Raw genomic sequence first — 25,783 nt, forward strand, 5'->3', positions numbered from 1 at the left:
CCTATGAACTCCAACTCCCATCAGCCTTAGACAGCACAGCCTAATGGTCGGGATGATGGGGCTAGAATCTGACAACACCTGGAGGGCTCTAAGGTGAAGGCAGGAGACTTGTGAGGAAGAAGGGAAGAGAGCCTCAATAGCTTAGTAACAGGGAGTTTTATTCCATTCTTCTATGGACATGTGACTGGCCTTTTCCCTCCATTCCTGTTTCCAGCCCTTGAGGGAGGAAAGCCAGCCCCTGTTGACACTTGTTTCCCTGCCAGTCCAGCCTAATGTCAGCTGCCTTCCTCTTTCGTAACAGGGCAGGAAGCAGAACCTTGAAGGGTTTTGTGTTGTTGACAGCCATCAGGGGGTCCCCAGGGTTCAACTCTAGCTCAGCCTAGCTTGATGAGCTGAATGTAGCTCTCAGTCCTTTTAATATAATCAGCAAATAGCCAAAATTCCTTCTACAATTAAATATATTCAATTACATGGCCAAACACTAATTTAGATGGAGGGAGAAATTAAGCAGGCAACGGTCTCCTGTGAGAACAAAAAGGCCAAAAATGAGATGAGGAGTAATGGAATAAAAGTTTTATTTGATAGAAGGGAGTGCAGGCAAGTTGCAACCCAGCTGAAGATGGGAGGGAAGAATCCTCTCATCACACTTCAGAAGGCAGAGCTTTCAGATAAACATTGAGCTCATCAGGGACCTGGGTAATTGGATATGGAGAATCCTTCTTCAAAGTTGTCAGTTCAAATCTAGTGCAGCTCAGTTATGATGGGGAGTTACTGAGATCTGAAGATTGTTTGTCGGCCTTTGTGAGATGTATTAGGTGGTCGAGCTCCACTCCCCAAGGACAACTGTCTGTATAAGAAAAAACACCACTGTACAGTAATTAGTACAGATTCTCAGACTTCTCTTCCAAAGATGATTATATATGAAGTTTATATAATGTTTAAAGAAAAATTATTCTAGGCATTTACAAACAAGCAAATAGCTCCATATTAGAGATGAGGAATTCACAACAATCATAATTGGTGGTAAAACAGTTTCCATGTTAACTGTGATCTTTGGTCAGATCTGTTCCATTCAGAATAAAAATGTCTGCATAGTTCACCTGCGAGGCTGTTGCCAAATAATTAATTCTGGGTATATTTGGCACATTTAACACCCTAAAATATCTGGTTGCTTGGTTTATACAGAAGCTGCTATACATTGATGTTGCTGGCAAATTTCCCACTGACTTCAGTGGTGCTGAGCAGCAGTTTCTATGTTTGAAAATAACAGATTATACACCATAAAATAATGAGTTTGTCATGATACTTAAAAAAATATAGATATCAATGGACTGATTATTTTCCTGTGGTTCCTCTTCTGTATGCAAAATTTTGTTGCATACTTTTTTTCAGACATTTGGAGGAATATTACTTTAAACATACTTGATATATATAAAAAGCATGTTTAAACAGCAGAAACACAATTTAGCATAATTTTAGGCTTTTCGACTTTTAAAAGATGTACAAAATCATGACATACATGATGATGTGTTTACTGTACATGAGCTAATTGCCTTAGCTACACGTGCATATTAAAGATTCGCTTTCTTTCAGAGGGAGTATAATGTTGAGCACTCACCTGCTATATCACTCTTACCATAGCAGCACATATGTAGTTTTTATTCTTAAAAGATGGCAAATGCTGGCAAGGCTGCCCCTTCCTCCTCCCCAACAGGAACCTGACAGTTTGTCAATTTTTCTGCAGGTTGTATACTATTCTTCTTTGTGAGCCACAACACACATCAACCTTGGTGCTTTGAAAGCAATACAAACATGTACAGAAAATCAATACAAACAGGTACATATTGAAAATATTTGAAGAAAAGTATTGTCATACATCTCATCCTTAGGTTTTTCTGTTCTCCCAGTGTATTATATAGGGAAATCCTACCACTGTATTTGAATTTTACTTCGGAAATTATCACAAAAAGGATAAAAAGTAGGTGGGAATGGGTCATCTACTGACATCCCTATTGATGCTTACTTGGAAGTAAGTCCCAGAATGTTCAGTGGGACTTACTCTGCAGCAAGTGCATTTAGGATTGCAGCCTAAGTGTGCATCCAGATACCTGTAACTTGAGTTGTGAGTCCGCTGTGCATGAGTATTCATCAGTTTTTGTTCACCTTTTCCTTAAGGAAAAACCATCCTATTCATAGCTGAACCTGGCTGTGCTGTGTTGGCTAGCTGCTTACAACATCGTGAGGCCACTTATTCCCCTTTTAAATTTTTCAGCTTTTTAAAAAAAGATTGGCTTTACAAAAAACAAAAAAAGCAAGTGAAGAGTCACATCAAAGTGCAAGTAGATAAACAGGTACCGCTCCGGCGGGAAGGTAAATGGTGTTTCCATGCGCTGCTCTGGTTCGCCAGAAGCGGCTTAGTCATGCTGGCCACATGACCTGGAAGCTGTACACTGGCTCCCTCGGCGAGTAAAGCGAGATGAGCACCGCAACCCCAGAGTCGGCCACGACTGGACCTAATGGTCAGGGGTCCCTTTACCTTTACGTCTGTCCATAGCATCCCAACATAAAAAGAAAGCAGACACACCCCAATGGGAAATTTGTGCTATGACGCCAGTTTTTAAATATGTCTGTAGGTATCCTGATGCTCTCCATAAACTCTTAACCAGACTGTTAGGCTTTTAGATTTGTGGAGAAACCACTCAGATTTAATAAAGAAAAGTTTCTAAGTCATGTGCCTGTGGTTTATATATTAGGCTCAGCAATCATAAAGCTAATATAATAACTATCAAACAGTATTGAAAGGACTATCACTGCAGTGGTGTAGGGGGAAATAATCTCTTGCAGATAGTATTGGCTTTGGCCCCATAGCCTTAGCCCTCAGACTTGTCCATGTATAGCCACAGAAATAAATATAGTGAGTACTTCTGGGCATATATACAGAATACCTTACCTTTCCTGTCTCCACACACTTAGAATGAAGGAATACCGTAGATGTGCATTCTTCAGTTCAGGCTGGGATCCTAGCATACCTTTAAAGGCCGCTTGCCCTCATTTCCACAGACAATATTTTGAGAACACAGTGTTGGAGGAAGACATGTCATTACATATATTGCAGGAAGTTTATGAACAGAACCATCTTGGCTCATTTCCACCGGTGTCGATTATTCAAAGAGAATTAAGATGTTAAGGATTTAGCTCTTGGTTTAAAGGCATTTTTGAGTGGGCATGAAAGCTTATTAAAATGACATTATCTGCTCATATTCTAGGTCAATTACAATATTTTTTTTAAATCCATATACCACTGTGCAACACCTCAAATTATATTTTACTATTTTAGAAAGTACTAATCAATATCCACTTAACTGTATACAGTAGTTTATTTATTTCTTTTGGGATCTTTCGATTTACAATTGCCATGTAAACCCCGAAATCTCAAAAGGCGCTAGTCCCTAATAAAGACAATACGATTATAACCAATTAATATCCCTCCTAGTTTCAAATCCAGATGTACAGTTTTTGTTTCATCCTCCCAAAATCATGGTTTGGATTATACAAATTCTCGGGCGGGGTTTTTTTTTTTAAGGTATTCGGCAATTTAATTAGCCAGCGGCACCACTTACTTGGGAGCAAGTCCCGCTGAATTCAGTAGGTCTTTACCTCTGAGCAGTATTGCGCCGTTCCACCATTATTCCCATAGGCAGATTCAGACCACACCCGCGACTGCGTAGACCAATGGCTGCTCCCGCAGCCACATATCCCCACAAAGCAATGGCGGCTTAAGCTGCGCCTTCCCCTCCTTACCCCCGCAGAGCAAAGGCGACTTTTACGCGCCGTCATATGACGTCACATTCTACAAGCGAGCGCTGTTGAGTGTGACGTGTCAAGACGCCCAAGAACGCTATGCGCGAGGCTGTGGAGCCGCGGTCCGGCTACGGATGCTGCCGGGTCGATTAAGCAAGGTAATTCCGATTCCCTCTCCGCGCGCTCCCTGCAGCCCCGAGTGGTTGCCTAGCAACTGAGCCAGCTTGCCCGTAGGAGCGCGGGCCCTGTCTTTGTGGGCCTGGGCGAAGGTGCGCCCTTCCTGTGGAGGAGGGAGCAGGCATAGGGCTCCCTCCCCAGGGACGTCCCCACAGCTGCGCCCTTTGGCACGGTCCTCGAGACCTGGGAGGGGACCTCTGCGGCCTCCAGTTGCTGCTGCTTCGTCTTCCCTTGTGGCGTTTCTGTGCCTCAAGAGCCCCTTGACCAGGTGGAAGTTCACCAGGGGAAGTTTTCTCTCTAGGGGTGGGAGGGAAACGCTGCAGCTGCTGGATGTTTTGCCCGCCATGCAGCAATTCAAGGCACTGTAACTGTGCCAGAGGGCAAGGCGGGGGGGGGGAGGAGAGAGAGGGAGTGACTCTGCCCTTAAATACCTGAGCTAATGTAGCTGGGTGTGTGTTTGTGATTCGCATACCCCCCTCTAGGGTTTTGGCAAAAGGCGTATTAGGGAGGATTTGGAGAAGACAGTGCTCTCGCATAATGAGCTTTGGGAAGGGATGTGTATTTAGGATTTTAGGCCTACCACTAAAAACTGCATTTCTGAGTGCAAGGCCACTTGGTAGTTGTGGAAAAGAAGGGTGCCCTTTGGTTTTCCCCCTTGCCCTTCAAAGCAAGGTGCTTCTAGTGGGGGATTTAATGAGACTATTAGATTGTTGCTGTATGATTTATTGAAATAAAAGGGGGTGAGGGAATCCTTCCCTCAGCCTTCCCTTATATGATACTGGGAGGGGGGAATGCTGTGACGTTTTAGGGCAATTGTTGTAGGTATGGCTGTGGAAAGTTATTAAGTGGTTAGTAAAGGTACAGTAAAGGTAAAGGGACCCCCTGACTGTTAGGTCCAGTCACGGACGACTGGGGTTGCAGCGCTCATCTTGCTTTATTGGCCGAGGGAGCTGGTGTTTGTCCGCAGACAGCTTCCGGGTCATGTGGCCAGCATGACTAAGCCGCTTCTGGCAAACCAGAGCAGCGCACGGAAACGCCATTTACCTTCCCGCTGGAGAGGTACCTATTTATCTACTTGCACTTTGACATGCTTTCGAACTGCTAGGTTGGCAGAAGCAGGGACGGAGCAATGGGAGCTCATCCCCTCATTGTGGGGATTCAAACCGCCGACCTTCTGATCGGAAAGCCCTAGGCTCCAACTTGTAGAGTGGTACCTCTGGTTACATACTTACCGTAATTTGTTCCGGAGGTCCGTTCTTAACCTGAAACTGTTCTTAACCTGAAGCACCACTTTAGCTAATGGGGCCTCCCGCTGCCACGCGATTTCTGTTCTCATCCTGAAGCAAAGTTCTTAACCCAAGGTACTATTTCTGGGTTAGCGGAGTCTGTAACCTGAAGCGTATGTAACCTGGAGCGTATGTAACCAGAGGTACCACTGTATTGGCAATACAATGACTTCTAGGTAGGACTTGCTCATAGGTAAGTGTGCATATGATCTTAGCTTCGGTGTTGCTCATAGATAGGGAACCTATAGCCCTCCATATGCTGTTGGATACCAGCTCCCATGAGCCTCAGCCAGTCAGGGACAACTGTAGTTCTAGTCCAGCAACATCTGGATAGTAAGTTACAGGTTCCCTATCCTTGCCTTAAAGTATGGGGCTGTCTTCCACCTTTCAAGATACGAGTATTGAGACGAAACGTGAGCATAGCCTAGTGAAAATATGGTTCAGAGCTATGGCAGCTGCATTTGTGGTTATAGCTTCAAAGCAATGGAGATTCAGCTGGGACCTTGGAGTCAACCCTTAGTCACCATGAGGCAAACAGGCAAGTGGCTGATTACAAGCCTATTTTATTGTAAATAATGAAAAATAACATAACAATCCGTTGTTAATGCAAGCCCCTTTTAGGTTGCTGAAAGGACTGCCAGTCAACACAATTGAACACATTATTAAATAACAGATTTCAGCCATTACACTTGCCTATGTGGGCTTATGAAGAACAAAATAATAAAATGTTAGCCAGACAACTGTAATATCTGCCAATATTGGCACATGATTTATTGCCTTCTGTGTATTACTATGTACCATAATACAGGCTGTCTATCCACAGTATTATTTTAAAAGCAATTGTCATGCATCCCATTACTTTATTTATTATGTTTCTGAGAAAGCCAAAAGTTTTTAAAAGGATGTATTCATACACATCTCAAATTTAAATAGGAAAAAAAATCATTAAAACATAAACATAAGGACACTAAAGGAGAAACCTTATAATAAGGAAAAGGATTTTGCTTAATAATACTTCGTTCGGCATTCCAGCAGTTTCTAAGCCATTTCCATTCTTCTCCAAACACATCAATTTTGTTTCTCTTCTCTAACACAAAAATATATTATGTAATTTTATTCATGATTTCTTTGCCCCATAATTTTCTATACCATTCTTTCAGAGATGGAAAAAGAAATTGTCTCTTTAGTTTTCCAGTACAGTATGTTGCAAATAAAAGTATAGCTGCAACAGTGCCCTTTTCTTTCAGGAATAGTTGTTTCAGAAAACCTTTAGGCATAATCCTAAACACACTCACAAGGGAGTAGGCCCCACTGAACACAATGTGTTATTAAACTTAATTTTTGGTTTGGAGAAATATGAGCTTAAGTATATTGTTATATTATTAGCAGAATGTGTGACCAATAAGTTTTGTTCTTACACACATGTCCCCCAACTTTCTGCAAAACCTACCTTTCTTTCATCTTGCTTTGAACTTACTTCACTACCATTAGAGTGTTAGACAACACTGTGATAGTAATTTATAGAAATTGTCTGAGTACTAAATATTTTCACCCAAATATATTTCTGCAAGATTACTGGCAGCTTAACTTTTAAGGTCTCCCATCACTCATATATATATATATATATATATATATATATATATATAGGGGACGCAGGTGGCGCTGTGGGTTAAAGCCTCAGTGCCTAGGACTTGCCGATCGAAAGGTCGGCGGTTCGAATCCCTGCGGCGGGGTGCGCTCCCGCTGCTCGGTCCCAGCGCCTGCCAACCTAGCAGTTTGAAAGCACCTCCGGGTGCAAGTAGATAAATAGGGACCGCTTACCAGCGGGAAGGTAAACGGCGTTTCCGTGTGCGGCTCTGGCTCGCCAGAGCAGCGATGTCACGCTGGCCACGTGACCCAGAAGTGTCTCCGGACAGCGCTGGCCCCTGGCCTCTTAAGTGAGATGGGCGCACAACCCCAGAGTCTGTCAAGACTGGCCCGTACGGGCAGGGGTACCTTTACCTTTACCTTTATATATATATATATGTATTTCCAGACCCTCTTCTGTCCCGATATGTAAGCCACCCTTACTCTGAACCAACTTGCAAGGCTTCTTCAACACTTTGCTGTGCATGTTTCATTTTCTGAGGGGCAAACTAAATATGACAGTCTTTGCCTTTAACATACAGATTTTAAAAAAATGCTATTAGCAGCTGTCTGGATGGCTGATAAATATTGGGATGGAGGACATGTGGAGGGAGAGTTTACCCATTTTCTGACTTGCAGTTACAATGGAAATAATTTTGTGAAAACCTGTAAAGTTCCCATCGGCACTTTGGGAGCTTTCCCTTAATGCAGAGAGCACATCTGGAGAATGCTCCACATCTGCTGTGATCCCAGTGATTTTCAGTCCCCTCCCAAGTGGATGGTTAGTACATTTTAAAAGGAGTTTAAATCAGACACACATTTAACATTGCATAGTTTATCCCTGAGCAGAGGCCAATTTAGCCACACATTTGGAGGTGTAATGCCAAGGAAACTGACCAAGTGATTGAGGAGTGGTGCTCCAAAGCAAATATGGAGTGCTGCAGCCTGTGAAGATGTCCTCACTCTCTTGAGTGGAGCTGTCTTCCCCACAGAAAAAAACGGGGATGATTATACACGTAGGAGCTCTACTTGTGGGTAGCAGTGCATATGGTAGTCTGTCTCAGAGGGAGCTTTTTAAACTGTTGCTATTATTTCACACACTGGCAAATCCAAGTTATGCAATTCAAGTTGATGAGGACTCTTGCATGACAAACCCACTCTTTTCCCCAAATCAGACATTTCACAATAAGGAAAGTCATTGGATGCACCGGAAAGTGGAGAATGATGATTGCTTGATGTCATGTAACTTCCCTGTATATTAATCAAAATGAATGCTCGATAAGTAGCCAACATCTTCTAACCTCCCCACAATCTTTGTGCATATTAATAAGGATAAATGCTCAATAAACAGTTCATCTGGAAGCAACCAGAGTATTTCTAAAAGTGCAAGATGTAAGGATGGAGATAACAGGATAATAGCATTCTCAAATGATATACATAATAGAGGAGCAGCTCACAGGCGAATTTAATCCACAAGCACATTTTATATCATGCAATGAGGTATGAACATGGTTTCACTTAGAACCCCTTTGACTAATGATATGAGATAGGGCTGTAGCTAAATACAGCTTTGTGCTACTATCATCTGGTAATGCATGGGAAACAGCTTGCCGGTTTTAGGGAGGCTTATCTTTTGGAAGAGTGACTAATTTGCCTTTGCATAAATAGGAGTTCAAAGGAAATGAATGCTGTTTATCCAGGATTTAGGGAAGATTTTGTAAAATAGATCTAGTCCTGTGAAGCTCTAACCACCTCCAGTTTCCTAGTATCTGGGATTTTGTTTTGTTTTGTATCTCTGGTCCTAAAATACAAAAACCTGAGAGAAAAGGAGATTCTGTACTAGCTTTATACGTTGCAGAATTGTTTCAAAATAACAGAAATTGCATTATATAATAAGGTCACCAGAATTATACCTTGTTTTCTCATGTAAGATTAATTTTGATTTATGGAAATTTGGATAAGGATAGGAGGAGAAATCTCTTTCTAGGTAGAATAGTATTAAGACTGAACTCATTGACTTTTTTATTGTAGGAAATTTGTTTATACAGTATGCAATCTTGTAAGTGAACTGTTGGAACACATGTTGCATCTTTGAATTTAAACTGACAGATGTGCAGTTAAACTATTTTAGCCTCATGAACAAAACTAGTCTAGTTCTAGTGTCTTACAGAACACACCATTACATTGCCTTTTAAAAATTGTTTTTATTAAAGGATTTTCATGGTTAACAAGGGTACATACAACTTCTCTGTTTTCAGAGGTATGTGCCTGTAGTGGTGCAGCCTCTCCAGCATTTAGGTGAGGTTCCTGGGTGTATCAGCGCCAGCTTCCGAGGTGTTAAAGGTAAAGGGACCCCTAACCATTAGGTCCAGTTGCAGACAACTCTGGGGTTGCGCTCATCTCACTTTATTGGCCGAGGGAGCCAGCGTATGGCTTCCAGGTCATGTGGTCAGCATGACTTAAGCCGCTTCTGGCGAACCAGAGCAGCACACGGAAATGCTGTTTACCTTCCCGCCGGAGTGGTACGTATTTATCTACTTGCACTTCGTGCTTTCAAACTGCTAGGTGGGCAGGAGCTGGGACCGAGCAACAGGAGCTCACTCCGTCGCGGGGATTCGAACCATCGACCTTCTGATCAGCAAGCCCTAGGCTCTGTGGTTTAACCCACAGCGCCACCCACATCCCGAGGTGTTAGGTACCATCTATAAATTAGTTTCAAAGTCAGTTCTTTTCTTTTGGTTGAGATGTACTTAAAGGGTGGTTTAGATCATAGTTTAAACAGAGTTTTGAACACAGTTTTGAAGGGTCTTGAGTAGTAGCTTGTATATTGTGGATTCCATCCCCTTGCTGTGTCCCTCTGTTGTTAGAAGTTTATAGAAGGTGTTCAGAGTCCTTTGACTGCTGGGTTATTTAAGAAGGTGTGCAGTTGGTGTTGGGTCAGCCAGGGTATACAAACTAGGGGACACCTAGTTTTCCCTAGTTTGTCTTTTATTTTTTGTGTTAGTATGGGTTTGTCATTTTTGTAGAAGTCTGTTAGGCTGTGTAAACCTTTGACTTGTCATGTTTTTGTTTGGAAGCTGTAGGCTGCATGGTGGAATAGTGGGTGGTGGCCAGGGGGATTAATGGGTTTGGGGGCACTTTACCTGCTTTCTCCTTCCATACTTTAAGCATGGATTGTGTGAACCTGTTTAGTGTTGTGAGGATTTTCTTTAGTTTGTTTACAAGGAACGGATACACTGGTACTTCCAGTTGCATCTCTCTCCATGTGCAACCATTGTTTTCTTTAAAAAAAAAGCTGACAAAAATAGCTTTGTGTTAAACACTTTGGCTGGCGCATTCATAATGCTTCTTAATCATTCATAATGGTTTAAGAATTCATGCGTGCTCCACAGGTTCAGACTCAACTTTTCCCTCTTGGATGTGAATTTTCCTCTCCCTTTCATTTTCAAAGCTAACCCATGTTACATCTGTACTGTATCAAACTGCAATTTGCAAATATGTTTCTAACTGTGGTTGCAAACTGGCTTGGCACTAACCATTGTTAAAAGTGGGTTTGTGAGCTGTGGTTTGAGCTAAACGTGGCTTTGTTCCATTAATGGCATTTAAAAGTAACTTGCTACTATTCATTCTTAGGGCAGTGTTTTGTACCGCTATCCATAAGAAATTGGGCAGGCAGACTATGATATTTAGTGAATAAGTGACATATTTGCATCTGATCTACAATTTTGGGCTGGCTTGGCAGCTATGTCAAAAAATTTAGTTGCCCACTCCCTGCCTATCATTCTCCTGCCACCTTCTTTCCATCCCTCTTCCACCCACTGGCCTTTCCCAAGGGAAAAGAGAAATGTACATGCGGTTGAGTGTACTTGAGTGCTGCTGCTTTAATATACTTGCAGCATCTTCAGGGAACAGCATGCAACCCTGGAGCTGGGAAGCAGTGCAGATGACAATTCACAAACTGTGATAATCCTTGCCCAGCTCTCCAGGTTGACCGACTTTAGGGTGGTGCCCAAGTGGAATTGTGGGAGTCTGTAGATACCAAAAGCATTCTGTTTGGTAAGTCTCACAATGCTCTCCTAGTTTTATGAGTACTTTAAAGAGAAACTTGAGTGTTTCTTAATTACAGTTTGGGATATTTTACAAAAAGACTGCCTAGTAGGCATTTTAAATGCCTGCTATGAGTTATTACTAGAGATACCTTCTGCATTATGAATGTTTTAATAAGCTCTTCCTGTTTTCCACATATTATGAAGTATCATATATCTCACAGCTAGGAATAATATCCAGCTAGGAGCAAATCCCATATGCTAAGAGCAAACTCATTCTCCAACTTGTGTAGCCCCCAAAAGCAAAAGAGGAAGGTATCAGCAGGCTGTGTGTTTAAAGGAGGGAGGCTAAGTCAGCTCAGTGTACCGTGCAGTGCTGGTTGACTGCTGGAGTTGGGGAATGCAAACTAATGCGGAGGGGAAATGGAAAGGACTGTTCTGGAATAGGCCATGATTGATTGGCTGGCTAGAACTCTGAACAAGAGCACTCCACACTGCAATATTTGTGGCAGGAGTTATAAATGAATGCAAGCAGGATGACAGCCAAAGCTAGGACACTGTGAAACAGGAGGGGAGGCACCAGCATGTTCAGGAGAACCCCAATGTTAGCAAAAAATTCTTAGGGACCATTCGGTCTCCACAAAACAGTTCAGTTAAGGCGGAGTATGCTTAGTGGTCACTCATTGAGTGAGTGAATGGAAAAGTGGGTGAAACAGAATAGAGCAGCCTGGATGAGGCTATGGCTGGCTGGAATATTGTACAGAAACACTTTACAACATTTTGTTGCAGGGCCCACTTATATATATTTCAGTGGTGATGCAGTTTTGTGGTTGGAACAATTTGTGACTGCTCTTCTTCCCCCAGTTGTGGTGACAGAATTACTTTTGTGATGGTTTGCTAAATGCCATATGAATATAAGAAATAGGATTAGGTGCATACGAAGTCAGCTCTAACTAGCTCAGTTTTGTGTATAGTACACTGTCTGGTTGTGGCACTCCAGAGTTTCAGATGGGATATTCTCAGGGGTTGAACCAGGGATTTTACTAGAACCCCGAGATGCACTTAATGGAAATGTAGTGAATGAAAGCAAAGGTAAATCAAACTCTCTATGTATGTTCTGTTTCAGATTTTCCTTGTGCCTGCTGGCAATGTCCATGATCTTGTCTGCCTCGGTGGTCCGTGTGAGAGATGGACTTCCTTTATCTGCTTCTACTGATTATGAGCAAAACGTTGGTGTGCAGGAGTGCCAAAAATACTTCAAAACTATTGCAAAGAGACTTTCTCAGCTTCCTGATAGATGCACACTTCATGCAGGACTGTATAACCTAAAGTAAGTATTATTTGGGATTTTATCTTGTTTTAATCTTGTTTCATATACAACTGTTGGCTGCTATAATAGGGAGTGAAACAACTATTTGCTTTTTGGGGGGGAGGACTAGGTTAGCTTTAAGTGATGATGTATTTTCATAAATCTTAAGTATGAAGGCATTTGTACAATTGCTTCATTCCTCATATAAGTAAGCACATAAATTGTGGTAATCCTCAGAGATCCTGTTTTGCATTCCACTGCCATGAGACAGGGCCTTTTTGGTGGCAGCATCTCAACTGTGGAATGTGGGAATATGGTCATTTGTCCATAAGAGCATGGGCAAAAGTTTATTATTGCAAGGATGATTTCATAAGCAGAAAGCATTGCTTGGAAGCATGAGCAGCGCGTGGACAGCTCATGCCATCCAATGATTGGTCCACGTAGTATAACATGATCAGCTGCGTGGTCTGGTGTGAGAACATGAGACTAATGTATTGTATTGTCTTTTATCTGCTGACTGAGGCAAAGTTTTCTCCTTGAATTTGTATCTTTCTTCTGCTCTCAATAAAATGTTGGGCTGCAGCAGCTTCTAGAGAGAGCTGCGGCCAGATTTCTGCAACCCATCTTGGTGTGAGATGATTATTTATGGATGGCGAGCGGGTTCTCGTCAGTGGAACTCCCTCCCAAAGAAGGTTAGACTGGCCCCATCTCTGATATCTTTAAAACAAGAGGTTAAGACATTTTTCTTCTGTCAGTCTTCTAGTTTTAAATTTGTCTGTTCGGATCCCCATTTTTGTGGGGAGAGGAGAATCTGTTTTATGTAGCTCTTCAATGCTCCCCAGTTTTTAATTGTAATGAAAATTTAATTGTTATAAATGCAGTAATAATAATAAATTTTATTTATATCCCGCCCTCCCCAGCCGAAGCCGGGCTCAGGGTGGCTAACAACAATAAAACAGTACAACAGTACAACACAACACAACTCTAAAATCATTCCTTATAAAACTAATTCAAATAAATTTTGTTTTTTTGATATTTAGAAATCATTTTATAAATATATTTATATTTTTTATAAATATTGTTTATAAATATTGTTTCAGTATTGCTTAACAACAACAAAACAACAACAACAACAACAACAACAATTTGCATCCTGCCTATCTTACTGGGTTGTCCCAGCCCCTCTGGGTGGCTTCCAGCACATATAAAAACATAGGAAAGCATTAAACCTTAAAGAGCTGCCTTCAGATCTCTCCTAAAAGATATATAATTACTCATCTTCTTGACATCTGGTGGTAGGGCATTTCACAGGGTGGGAGCCACTACCGAGAACACCGTCTCCCTGGTTCCCTGTTGCTTCACTTCTTGCAGTGAGGGAACTGCCAGAAGTCCCTCTGTGCTGGATCTCAGTGTCCAGGCTGAACCATGTGGGTGGATATATAAGGCATATAAGGGCAGAGTCATCAGAAGGCAAATCAAGTGATTATCTTGATATAGTGGTCTGACATAAACCCTAGTATATCATAGGCAGCCAAGCCTTGGACTACCCTTCTGGAAACAGAGATGCTTTTCCTTTGAAGTGTTTATGAAATGAATCTAATGCGGCAAAATATGCTGTGAACACATGGTGGGAGCAGTAGTGTGATGTCATAGCACATTATGCCATTTTGTTCCATTGGTTGTTTACCTTTAGTTTTTGAAGCATATCAGTTGGGACTCCACCTGCTGAGAGTGTTGGGTCACTCCTCCCTATAGTTTTTATTTCATTTTCCTACAGACTTCAATATATTTTGTGTCTAAGACCATGAGTTTGTTGGCAGTGCTTTTTCTTTTTGTCCAATAGGTTATAGAAAAACCCAGCATGCCTTATGCACACCTAGATGGGCTATGTTTATCTGGATTAAATTACAGCAGTGTACAGCAGCCATAAAACCATGTGTATCTTTAAGCTGAAAACATAAATTTCAAGCCTTTCTCATTGCCTTCATTTTTCTTGTACCAAAACCATACTTTGGAATGGTTTATTTGAAATGAGTTTGTGTGTGTGCTACAGTGTGTGTGTTTCATGATCTTAATAATTAAGTGGGCCCTAGACCAAATGGGGAATGAATTATTTGTAAGTAGATGCAAATGGAGTTGGGGAGAGAATCAATATTCACAGTTCAAAATTAGATAATTCGTATTATTATCTGATGTGTACATTTCTGGCACTGACCTTTATAAACATACTTCCCTAAGTACTCTTGATAAATCTCTGGTGTTTAGTATATCAGTATATCAGTCTAATTATTTTTAAAGTGTCAGATGTACAGTATGTACCTAAAATTGTCCTAGAATTATTGTTTTGAATTGCACAAGGAATGATGAACTAATGCAGTGTTTTAACAGAATGTTTAATAAATAAAGAGTGTAAGCATATGCCAAAATTTCAATTAGATCTGGGGAGTTTTCCAGCTTCTGATGAGTTCTTTTAATGCCATCACTGAATACTGACGAAGAAGCATCATTGCTAGGGCAGGATTTCATTCTCTGGCTCATAAAGATAATTCTGAAGAGCTTTTTTGTTTTGGGTTTTGGAATGAAGATGTCCTTTTATGCACAACCAGTAATTAAAACATTTAGAGGTTAAAGAGGGGAAGGCCACCTGCCCTCTTTGATCTGTTTCTTTCTTCTCACTTTAGAGAGGAAAAATCCTCATACTCTTCTGCTTTTTACTTGTGGTGGGACACACCCGGGACCTTTTCCTTTTGAAAACAATGTTACAATTTCTCATGAATATTGATGCTTTCATTACACTCAGAGCCATTTTTCTTGTTCTTACAGCTCAGAGAGCTGCTCTAGTCAAGCTGTAGATGCATGAATTTAATTCTGAAGCATTAAACACATTTTAAAATGTTTTTGTTTTGTTTTGTAGTTTTATTAGTTCATTGGGAGTGAGTTACATGATGCTCTGCACTGAAAATTACCCCAGTGTCCTGGCCTTCTGTTTCCTGGATGAGCTTCAAAAGGAGTTCATCACCACATACAACATGATGAAGACAAATACAGCTGTTAGACCATACTGTTTCATTGAGTTCGGTAAGGAGGATTCACCACTTTCTTTAATGATGGACTTGTTTTAGATTTATAAATATATAATTTTAGATTTAATCTATATATAGATTTTAACTGCTAATTTTATTGTGTCAGCTAAGTAATAATAATAAAAAAGCTTTTTGTAAGCCACCTTGAACACTTTGGGGTGGAAAGATACGTGTTTTACACACACATTATATATATATATATACACGTATCTTTCCACCCCAAAGTGTTCAAGTTGGCTTACAAAAAGCTTTTTTATTATTATTACTTAGCTGACACAATAAAATTAGCTGTTAAAATCTAAACATAACCACTGTTTGAGCCACAAACCTTTACTGTGATATATAGCCCATTCTTCCAGCACCTTACAAAAAAAGAGAGAGCTTTCACCTGTCTCACTTCTCCTCCCCCTGTGTGCTGTGCTGGGGATTCACCAATTTCTTAGATTCCAGATGCCCTAAGAATATGTCGAAAATGAAGAAGCCTGTGGGCTTTCCCCTTTAAGCACGTATTTTGCTCTTACATATGTATAGTCGTATGCTTTTGTTGGGAAAGAAAGTTCATCATTATGGATGCTGTTAATTCTCATATTATGTGTGTCGAAGTAAAACAGGCTTGTTTTATTTTGTAAGAATATATTCTGAATTGCATGAAAAGCTAAACAAAATGCAATTCATTAATTATATTAGCCCTACTTTCAGGCTTGTCAGTGCATGAGTCATTAGTTTATTTATAATTAGATTCCTAGCGCTTAATTTTTTGGTGCTGCAAAATTAATTAGCCCATGATATATTAGTTATAAAGTAGCAACAATATTAAAACCTTCCACAATGGATGTAAGAATTCCAAATAATGAATTTAAATGTGTCTCAGAGACTTATATTGCCCATAAAGCCATGGGGTCTCAAATGATTTTATTAACATATGTCTAAGGGGGTTTTGTTTTAATTTTACACAGATAATTTCATTCAGAGAACCAAGCAGAGATATAACAACCCACGGTCTCTGTCGACAAAGATAAACCTTGCTGACATGCAGACGGAAATCAGGCTGAGACCACCTTATCAAATTTCCTTGTCTGAATTGGGTTCAGCCAATGGGTATCCACATGTACCTCTTCCAGAATACAAAGGTACTGGGAAAATATCTACAGGTGAGTTTGTTTCCTTTAACATAATTTTGCTTGGAAGGTTCAAAACTGGAGCAATTTGCTTATACCAGTTTTGTAAATCTTGGGACCAAACTAGATGTCATTCTTGTTGTTTAGCCTGTCTTAAAATAAAATAAATGGCCATTGCAATGGGCCTATTCCGGATCAGGACTGTGGCATGGAGAGATTACTTTAACCCTTTGCCCCTGCTGCTTTCCTGATTAGAATCTCTCCCACCCACAACACAGCACCTTCAGTTTGCAGTGGGAGGAAAGGTCCCATTGTTTCCCTCAAGGTCAAATGACATGTCTAATTTGATCCTAAAATTTTGCTAAATCTGAGGTCTTGCTAATGGCTCCACCATATTATTCCACTCTTGTAACAATCAACAAGCTTGAATTTGTGAATATAAGTAAAAAGCCACTGCAAAATTTCACTTGTCTCTAGAATATGTGATTCTGGATTAGAATGATGGCCATGAATGTAGGGAGGAAGCTACATTTAACTATGAAGCTCACTGAGGTTTGATGGAAATTGTTATCTCATATAATCTGTTTATTCCGACATGTTTGTTTTAGAGTAAAATACATGTAGAATAGAAATCTGTATTTTTTAAAAAACATGTTTCTTCCAAACAACAACTAAGCTGTGCACAGATTAGTGTGTTCCTTCCAGAGTTTGGAAACAGTGATGCTCACACAGTCTAGTTTTCTTCTTCTGGAGAAATTCCCTTTGTCGCTGCTGTGCTTTCTCTGACTTTATGAACTGCTTTGGAGAGCCTTTTTCTGCTGCAGCTGTTCAATGCAAACAACATGGAATGACACCCCTCTCAATATTAATGTTCCAGCTCATTAACTTCATTGTTGGCACCTTTACACTTCACTGATTTAAACAGAATGATTTAAATATGGTTCAGTAACCTCATTGTCACTCTCTCTGTGTTGCCTAGACTACTGTGGATTTTGCCCTGTTTTATCATATTCATTTTCTGTCACTTGTTGCGGAATAGCACAGTAACTGCTTGTACACACATTCACTATGAATTGGCAGACATTTGTGTGTACCGTTGGCTCTCCAGTAGCACCGATGAATGTCTGCATAAATGCTTATTTTCAGCCACCTCCTCTGCATCTTTTAGCATCACTATAGTTTGTAAGAGAATTGTGCAGTGGGCCCCTCTCTGGATTTGCCAGTGAAGCTAGAAGCTTTCATACTTAGCCTACCTCTCCTTCTGCTTCACAGTGCCCCATTTAGCAAATACACTAAGGCACTAAGCCTATGTACATTTACTTGGGAGGAAGTCCATTAGGATTGATTGGACTTCCTTGTGAGAAACAAAGGAGTGTCTGATTAAGGGGCTAAAAGTGCTGGAGGAGGATAAACTGACAATAGTTTTTGGAAGACTTTTAGGAGATGAAAGGACCCCATTCATTGCCTCCTAGAATACCAATTATGGGTATATTACTTTTCATTTTTTTGTAATATTCCACATTGCTGTCAATTAAAAATATGGAAAAGGATCAGGCTGTCAACTTCTGTGCACTTACTTGCAAGTAAGTACCATTGAGCCCTACTTCTGAGTAAGCATGTTTAGGGTCGCCTATAAATCATTCTTTAAGAGCTGTAACTTATGCATTAGTAGAGCAGAAAAGCAAACTCTGAGAGCCCTATTTCAAGGGTGAGGCTTAACTACTCAGTGGCTAATTGCAGACTAATTTCACCAGCTAGTTCTACATTTTGGAGATTTACAGCTGTGCTCCCACAATCCAAGCCTAATACTGAAGAACTTGGGTGCATTAGTTCAAAACTTATTTTTAACCAGGCCTTGGAGAGTTTCAGTTTTTGCTCATGCAAAATATATTTTTTCCAATGTGCTCTGAGAGTTATGCTTCTTCAGCTTGCTGTTATATATTCTCTAAGCAAGTACTCAGTTTAAAATAAATGGAAAGGGAGTCTCTTAAGCTTATGAGTATTTTCTCATTTAAGTTACAGAATCTTGAGCAGGAAGACACTGAAAAATAGCATTAACATTTTTGGCTCAAACATTAAGGAACACATCTTTAAATATTGATAAGTGTTTTTCCCCCTCTGCCTTCCAGCCCCTCACCAGCGACTGGAACCAGTGACTCTGTCAGGGATTGTTTCCTTTCTACTCAGCCTTTTATGTGGAGCTTTGAATTTAATTCGTGGTTTTCATGCCATAGAGAGTCTTCTGCAGGTACTGTAGCCATGTTTATGACTTTGTAGCAGGGAAAACAGGAATGCCTGGCGTGCTCTGGTGCATGGGGTCACAAAGAGTTGGACACAACTAAACGACTAAACAACTACAAGCAGGGAAAAATAAAAGCCCAGTCTTGGAAGACTTACCTATCAATTTCTTTTTAAAAAATGCTCTTGCAATAAGTGGTAGAGTTAAATCACTTTCTGAATATTGTTTGGATAAGGAGAACCCCCTCTTTTCCCACAGAGGGCTGGCAAGTATGGCCTGCAGGCTGGGTTTGTCCTTCCGAGCTAAGCTGTTTGACATCTCAGCTGGTGGAGCAATATATTTTTCTGTTACTGACATGTTTCAGACCTATGTTGCTAGCTTTTTTTTTTGTAGGGAAGCTGAGCCAGTAGAGAAGTCCAGAATGTTTCACATGTAGACTTTAATAAGATTCTTTGAGTTGGTCTAGCTATTAAACTTTACAACAGAAGTAGGTTTTCTCTGGTGTTTCTCTGACCACCCCATCATTTCTGGGCCGTTTACATGGTGAGTTTGCCTGCCTGCCGTGGATGTCAGTGACATTCATTGTTGGTGGTGGAGGAAGCTCTCAGTGTGATAGCACTGAATCATGTGACAGGTTGTTTGGGGACAAGCAGCTTTCTGTGGGGATGTTGATCCACATGGCCAGTGAACTGTTCTCTTGCATCAGGGAAATCCATGATGGAGTACCTTCTCTCAGTGAATCCCTTTAGAACACAGAATTGCTGCAAATACTCTCTGTATTGAGAGGATCATAGAAAGATGATGAGAGAAGGATCTGGGAAGTTCTACAGTTCACTTACAGCAATCCAAGCTAAAGCTCTGGATGCACTAGTTAAAACTGTTCTTTCCTGTGTTCTCCACTCTGGGAAAATGTTTTGGAGGACTGCACTACACATTGGGAGCTCCTAGAATCGTAGAGTTGGAAGGGACTCAGAGGATTCTAGGCCAACCCCCTGCAATGCAGGAATTTGCAGCTGGGCCTTATGGAGTTATCAGCTCCATGTTCTAACCAGCTGAGCTAAATGGCAGGTGTGAGTTCCAGTCCCATTTCAGATGAATTGCACCACTTTTTCTTTTCAATTCAAATGCAAATGTTTTCAGTGAAATTTAAAATACCCTTTTGGAAAGTCATTTTGAACTGCACACACTATTCTGGATTTCTCTTCTGGCTCAGGATACTAAATTATAATATAATAGGAAAGTAATATATGAATGTTATTACTACCCATGCAATGGTTATAACAAATGAGATGTCCTTGAGGTCTTGTTTCATTTTTCAATATTCCACTAAGCATGTAACAAAGTTATATTGACTTGTACTCTATAATTGCCCACAGATTACAGATAGAAATTACACCTTCCCCATTATCATTGAAGAACCTTCTGATTTGCATGCAATTCTAGTCTTTATTGTTCTTCCTTTTGAAAGTGGTCTTCAACATTTTCTTTTTCTCATAAGGAACTCTTATTTCAGTTAAGAAATGGTGTGTTGCTTGTGTGTAACAATTGCTTTTGTTATGTGCACACATGTTCTGGGAAGTCAGGTTTTCTGTAATGTGAGAAACAAACCAAAATCCATTGTGGAACAGAAATGGAACCCATATCTCCCAGATCCAAAGCTCCTGCTCATACAACTGTTAGATATTACAACTTAAGGAAAGTATATTGTATAATATTTAGCTGCCATCTGTGTAAATACTGCTTTGTGGGTTTTCTTCATTACCTGTTTACTTTTTACTTTGCAGGAGCTGAGCACCATCTAGTGGATGCATGTGATGGCAGCAGATCAGTCTCTTTAAATGTTGATCTGTGGCAATCACTGAAAATGGGCTGCACATTTTGCTTGTTTTAAGAGAAAAAGGGGCACATTTGTGAGAGATGCTAAGGCCCTACATCGGCCTACCTCTTCATAGTCTGTCTCCTGAATTTTTATTTCCAAGTGTTTCTACGTAGTCTGGCTAGAGAAAAATCAAGATTGGCGGGGACAGGCTGCAGGGAGATAAAAAAATGGATGGGGGGGAGGAGTTTAGCACTTGTCACCCATGTACCCCATTTGGTCTTAAATTGAGATCTCTGCTGATCTGCATTTAAAGAGAGGAAGAGTTTTCCCCCAATGATAGCTGTTGTACATTGGAAAAAAAGTGGTCCAGTGGGAATATTTCAGATACCAATTTCAGTAAATGCAGAATAACATTAATTTGATGGTGAACAGATGGCAATACTCACTTGATTTTTGCTAAATGAATGTAGACATACCTATTTAGCTGTTATTACTTAAGCAATGCAGTTAAATGTGTTTTACTGCCTTGCATTTATCATGACCTAAGTGCTGGCTGCTTGGCTGACATTGGGACCAGTTGTGCAACTTCCGTTACTAAATAAGGACACCATTTTTTCCCCCAGAATGACAGAGAGGACCTCAGCTATGTTATTGCCTTTTTCCTCGGCACAGCAGCTTGTTTATATCAGGTAGGATCTTCCTCTTACAAGTCTGAATGATTTTTTAAAAGTTGTAATCCCTTTCTGACTTAGGGCATGTGAGTCCAAAATTAAATGAGTGTGAATAGATTTATTTCAAAGTTTCCTTCTGAGTTCGGTTGGTAGTGGGAAAACTGTACTGCAACTCTAGTTTAGTCTTACTGGACATTTGCATTGAAGTCTACAAAGTACGTAGCTGGTGGATTGCAATAGAGGCTTGACTCCCCCACATTGTCACAATAGATAAGTATCTGAATTTTGGGCAGGGAAAACTGAAGGTGGTTGGGCCTAATGTGGAGCTGTTTGAAAATATAGAGCTGCCTTATAACAAATCAGACTATTAGTCAATGTATCCACAGATACATTTTCCAGAGTCTTTCTGAGCCCTATCTGGCAATTTCTGCATATGAAACGTGTTCTGCCCCTCCCCACAGATGTTATCTCATAATATCACACAAACTAGTCCATGATGAGGCATAACTTAAATCAAACTATGCTTTTATTCTGGAATTTATGGGACAGAATGACAGATTGTTGCCTGCATTTTTTGGTTAAGATTTCTTAGCAGGCAGAGCTTGTCTGAGGCCCAGGGTGAGAGTATTGTTAGAATCAAGTTATAAACTCAAACAAAAAAGCACCTGGTTCCAGGTGGAGGCCCCTGGCTAAGACCCTGAGGCTCAGTGTACCTGGCCACCCACACCCTCTGCACAGGCCTGCTGAAAATTTCTGTATTTTCATTAATAATTTTATGACCATGCAGTAAACAGGTAAGCTTAATATGCTAACTTTCCTGAGAGAGCATATTCTATCTTCTTAGTGGAGATATTTGTTGCTTCAGGTAATATTTAATCAAAATAGCTGGTAACAGCTTACTTTCAGCTGCTGTGGTATTTTATTTATTTTAAATATTTATTATTATTTTTAAAGGGTTATACAAGATTAATATGGCTCATAGAAGACTCTTGTGTAGACTTCAACTGCATCTCCAAGATGCAGGGGCCGGGACAGAAGTTCAGAAATTGGATCGTACCTCCACCTATGGTAGGGTTGTACTAGAGTGCACAAATTTTGGGCAACGGTAATTTGATAAGATATTAAAATGCCACAGCAAATGGTAGATTTAAACTGAAAGCCATAGCTTTTGTCAAGGGAGCTCACACTGTGGAGGTAACATTTGCACTCCCCTTCTTACCTTTGTCGAGTGGAAAGGTATGAAAGGAGTCTCTTGGCACATTAGCTGGATGCCGCTTGCTATAGAAATATGAGAAAATTCAACAGGTTACTTACATCCTTGTGACTTTTTCCCCCTTTGCAGTGCTATCTGTTTGTGTATTGCACAGGCTGGCGGAACATCAAATCCTTCCTAAGTTTTGGCTTAATCTGCCTATGCAACATGTATCTTTATGAACTACGCAACCTCTGGCAGATCTTTTTTCATGTGACTGTGAGCGCTTTTTCAGTGTTACAGATCCGATTGAGGCAGCCACAAGGGAAGGCCCCTGATTACAATGTGTGATGGCTGTCCTCCAGCAAGTCTCAAGGCAAACTTGATCCAAGCAGTATTCCTCTCAGGAATGAAACACTTTTCTGCAAGACAGACACTTCCCATAGTCTAGGGCACTAATGACAGAGAAATTCTTCTTCAAAGAAGAGCTGGAAATGGTTCAGGACCCTGTTGCGGGACAAATGAAAACCCTGTGCAGGAGAATGTACCTCAAGGGCAACGTGAGAAGTTTGGAGGGGCAGCATGAAAATTCCACATCCAGAAGTATGAAAATGGCAAGGAGCTTGTTCTGCATATCAAGTGATTCCTTCAGTCCCACACCAGGTTTCCCTTTGTGAGATAGTAGAAAAGTCTGAAATAAAAGGATGGTGTTGCATATTAACAAACTGTTCAATATGAATGAATTTCTAAATGCGAGATTATTGGATGCACATAAGTTTAATGGTGTGTGTCTGCATTTTCCTTAATTAAAATCTAACCCAGAACCATCTGTTCATGGGGATTAGTTCCTGGGCCCCAAAGGCCTACCATCTAGTGAATTGCTTTGTTTCTACCCCTCCCCAACTTTTTCTGTGTAATTTGCTTTGAAAGAAATTTGGAAAGTGACCTCTCTCTTCTGCAGCCCCAGTAGCAATCTCTAATGCTTTTCTCTAATGCTTGAAGGATGAAAAGAAGTTGACTAGCCTCATCTAGGAAAGAGCCTAACTTCTACTAATTTCAATTCAATTTTCTAAGAAAAACTGTTCTGGGAACAAAGGAAATAAAAAGTACTGGTTGTGGACAACAGATCTATTGTAGAAGAGGTGAGCAACCTGACAGAATCCTACAGTGGACCAAAATAGCCTGCCATCAGCAGACCAATGAGGGAGGGTGATGGTTATTCATTTCCACCCTCCTCTAACCCTCCGGAGCAGATTTTGGGTTAGCTGCAGGGAGGGAGATTGGGGGGGGGACCCATGTTTCCTTCCCTATTCCATTGGTGGCCACCTTTGCTGACTCAATGAGCCTCCCTCATTTTGAGGATTAGCACTGGATACAACCCTACTAATCTCACCTTAATGAGAAAAGTAAAGCTGCTGGATTGCATTGCATCCTGTATGTTAAGTAGCAACCATGAGAACAAAATGCCTTCACAATGAAGGTAGTTGCGGAAGTTTCCTCATGTCCAGATAAAAGTTGTTCAGGGTTTGTGAGGATTTTAGCAGCTGGGGGTTCAAGAGATCTGTACTGTTAGCATCCACTGCCATTCCAAACGCACGTCAGTCATGAGATGAGGAAGATTTTCTCCCAGAGACAAACTTAAGATTTAAGAGAAGCCTGTTCTATGTTTATGCTTGCATTTAATAAACTCTACAATCTACTCCCACTGATCTAGGCACAAGCTTTCAGTGTGAAAACTTTCTGTAGAGATTCTAGCAAGAAAGCGACGATGCCAGACTGAAGTTATATTGTCCTACCTACCACATCTCTAATGTTTTATGATCCTCCTAGTCTTTAATTGTAAGATGTCACCTACACAAAAGTGGTAGTTTTTTTTCAGTAGGCAATAAGATTGTCTAGTCTTAGTTTTACTATGAATCCTAAGCTGCTTTACGCACTACAATAACTTCTAAAGCATTATTTTTTGTAGGACAATCCTGAGTGGGCAGAGACTACCCAATCAGTATACTCCCACACTACTTTGAACACCCCTGCCCTTGAATTAGATGCTGTACCCCAGAAGTGGCTGACTGTTTTTGTCCCAGCGGCAATTTTGACCCTTGACTAACCTCTGGACAGTGGCCACCCAAAACCATAGCATGCACACACAGGAGCTCCCTAAAACTACATAGATCAGCAGAGGAAGGGTTAATCACCCTCTCCCTGCTCATCAAATGATTGCTAGGGAGATTTGCACCCACACCAGAGTGGTGAGCTCTACCCACTGTAGTGCTACGTCTATTTTTTTCTTTCTGCCACTGCTGCCAAAATGGATGAAGCTTATTGGAGGTGTGGGTAGAGGCAGATCAGGCCCTAGATCTGGAGGTCAGACATTATTTTGAAACCACATGCAAGTAATGTGTGAAGTAGCCCAAGTATATTTGTTGTAGACCCAAATGTTAATAACGATACACACAAATTCTTCATTTATCATGACAGGAATACAAAGAGTCCTAAACTGGGTCTTCCAGTTGCCCTGGTCTAGTTGTTGTTCTTGTATGTTATGTTTTCTTTACCTTCATGATAATTTAAAATATAAGTAAAGGAACTCCTCCTGCCAAATGAGGGAAAGACTCACTCTGGTTGCCATGGGACGCTGCGTATGATGACTCTGGGCATGAGTTTCCTAGCTGCAAAATGGGAATACTGATCATTTCAATAAAAATGTAAAGTGCTTTGTAGAATAAAAGTGCTGTATAAATAAATGCAGAAGCAGCTATAAGATGGTCAAGACTTCTGAAGTGAGGTCACTGCAACTTACACAGGGGTCTTTGTGGATTTTTTTTATGAAGGTGTTTATCACAGCCAACACTTCAAGATTGGGACATTAATGATATACCGGTATACTTTAGGGTAGAGGGGTGGTGGGTATACAGCTTGCACTATAGGCAATTGGAGCCTGCCCTAAATAATTTCATGTCTGTAAAGAGTCATAGCCAAGGGCTGAGCATGAAGATGTTCAGGGCATGCAACTTTGCTGAGGCTCTGACTTCTCCAAAAAGTAGTAAGCCTTCATCTTGGATTTCATACATGTGACTAGAAGCACTGACACAAAGTATGCTTACAGATGCATATTGCAGGCACACAATCCAAGGGTGAAAAGCTAGCAGAATTTGTTTAAGGATTAAAAAAAAATCCCATCACAGAACACAGTGTTATCTATCATAAGTCCCATTAAGTGACTGTGCTGGATTGTGGCCCAATTTGGGGGGGGGGACTAGGAAAGATGTTGAGAGTTATGCAATACCAAATGATTTAATTATCCTAACTGAAAAGATCTATATCTAGCAATCCCCCTAATGATGTGTTATGTAATGGCTCCCATGATTTCTAAGTGCAAATCGCGTTCATGACCATACTCTTAGCTGGCATCTAAA

General features: G+C 40.7%; 1 protein-coding gene and 1 long non-coding RNA gene across 5 annotated transcripts; one reads left to right on the forward strand and one right to left on the reverse strand.

Annotated features, from left to right (window-relative positions):
- Positions 1-558: 558 nt before the first annotated feature.
- LOC307226389 lies at positions 559-3,759 on the reverse strand. Its single transcript, XR_013843359.1, has 3 exons — positions 3,621-3,759; positions 1,619-1,793; positions 559-847 (listed from the first exon to the last, which is right to left on the reverse strand). It is a non-coding gene; the product is annotated as an uncharacterized lncRNA (long non-coding RNA).
- Positions 1,816-25,166, forward strand: SEC22A (SEC22 homolog A, vesicle trafficking protein). Of its 4 annotated transcripts, none has more exons than XM_079994642.1 (7): positions 1,816-1,837; positions 12,063-12,266; positions 15,160-15,323; positions 16,285-16,479; positions 18,576-18,694; positions 21,128-21,193; positions 22,518-25,166. In XM_079994642.1, exons 2-7 carry the CDS (start codon positions 12,085-12,087, stop codon positions 22,716-22,718), a joined length of 927 nt encoding a protein of 308 aa, XP_079850768.1. In that variant the 5' UTR covers positions 1,816-1,837; positions 12,063-12,084; the 3' UTR covers positions 22,719-25,166. The 4 variants fall into 4 exon arrangements, with proteins under 4 accessions (XP_079850768.1, XP_079850766.1, XP_079850769.1 ...); XM_079994640.1 differs by lacking the exon at positions 1,816-1,837 and adding an exon at positions 3,820-3,959; XM_079994643.1 differs by lacking the exon at positions 1,816-1,837 and adding an exon at positions 3,820-3,959 and having other exon boundaries at positions 22,671-25,166.
- The last annotated feature ends 617 nt before the right edge of the window (positions 25,167-25,783 follow it).

The sequence above is a fragment of the Podarcis cretensis genome, assembly GCF_951804945.1.
Source record: "Podarcis cretensis genome assembly, chromosome: 1".
Taxonomy (NCBI): domain Eukaryota; kingdom Metazoa; phylum Chordata; class Lepidosauria; order Squamata; family Lacertidae; genus Podarcis; species Podarcis cretensis.

What these genes read in the sequence shown, in the direction of transcription:
- SEC22A (XM_079994642.1), top strand. Translation starts at nt 12,085, where the DNA reads ATGTCCATGATCTTGTCTGCCTCGGTGGTCCGTGTGAGAGATGGACTT. An exon ending in ATACTGTTTCATTGAGTTCG is followed by an intron (nt 15,324 to 16,284) that starts GTAAGGAGGATT and finishes AATTTTACACAG; the next exon opens with ATAATTTCATTCAGAGAACC. An exon ending in TACTGGGAAAATATCTACAG is followed by an intron (nt 16,480 to 18,575) that starts GTGAGTTTGTTT and finishes TCTGCCTTCCAG; the next exon opens with CCCCTCACCAGCGACTGGAA.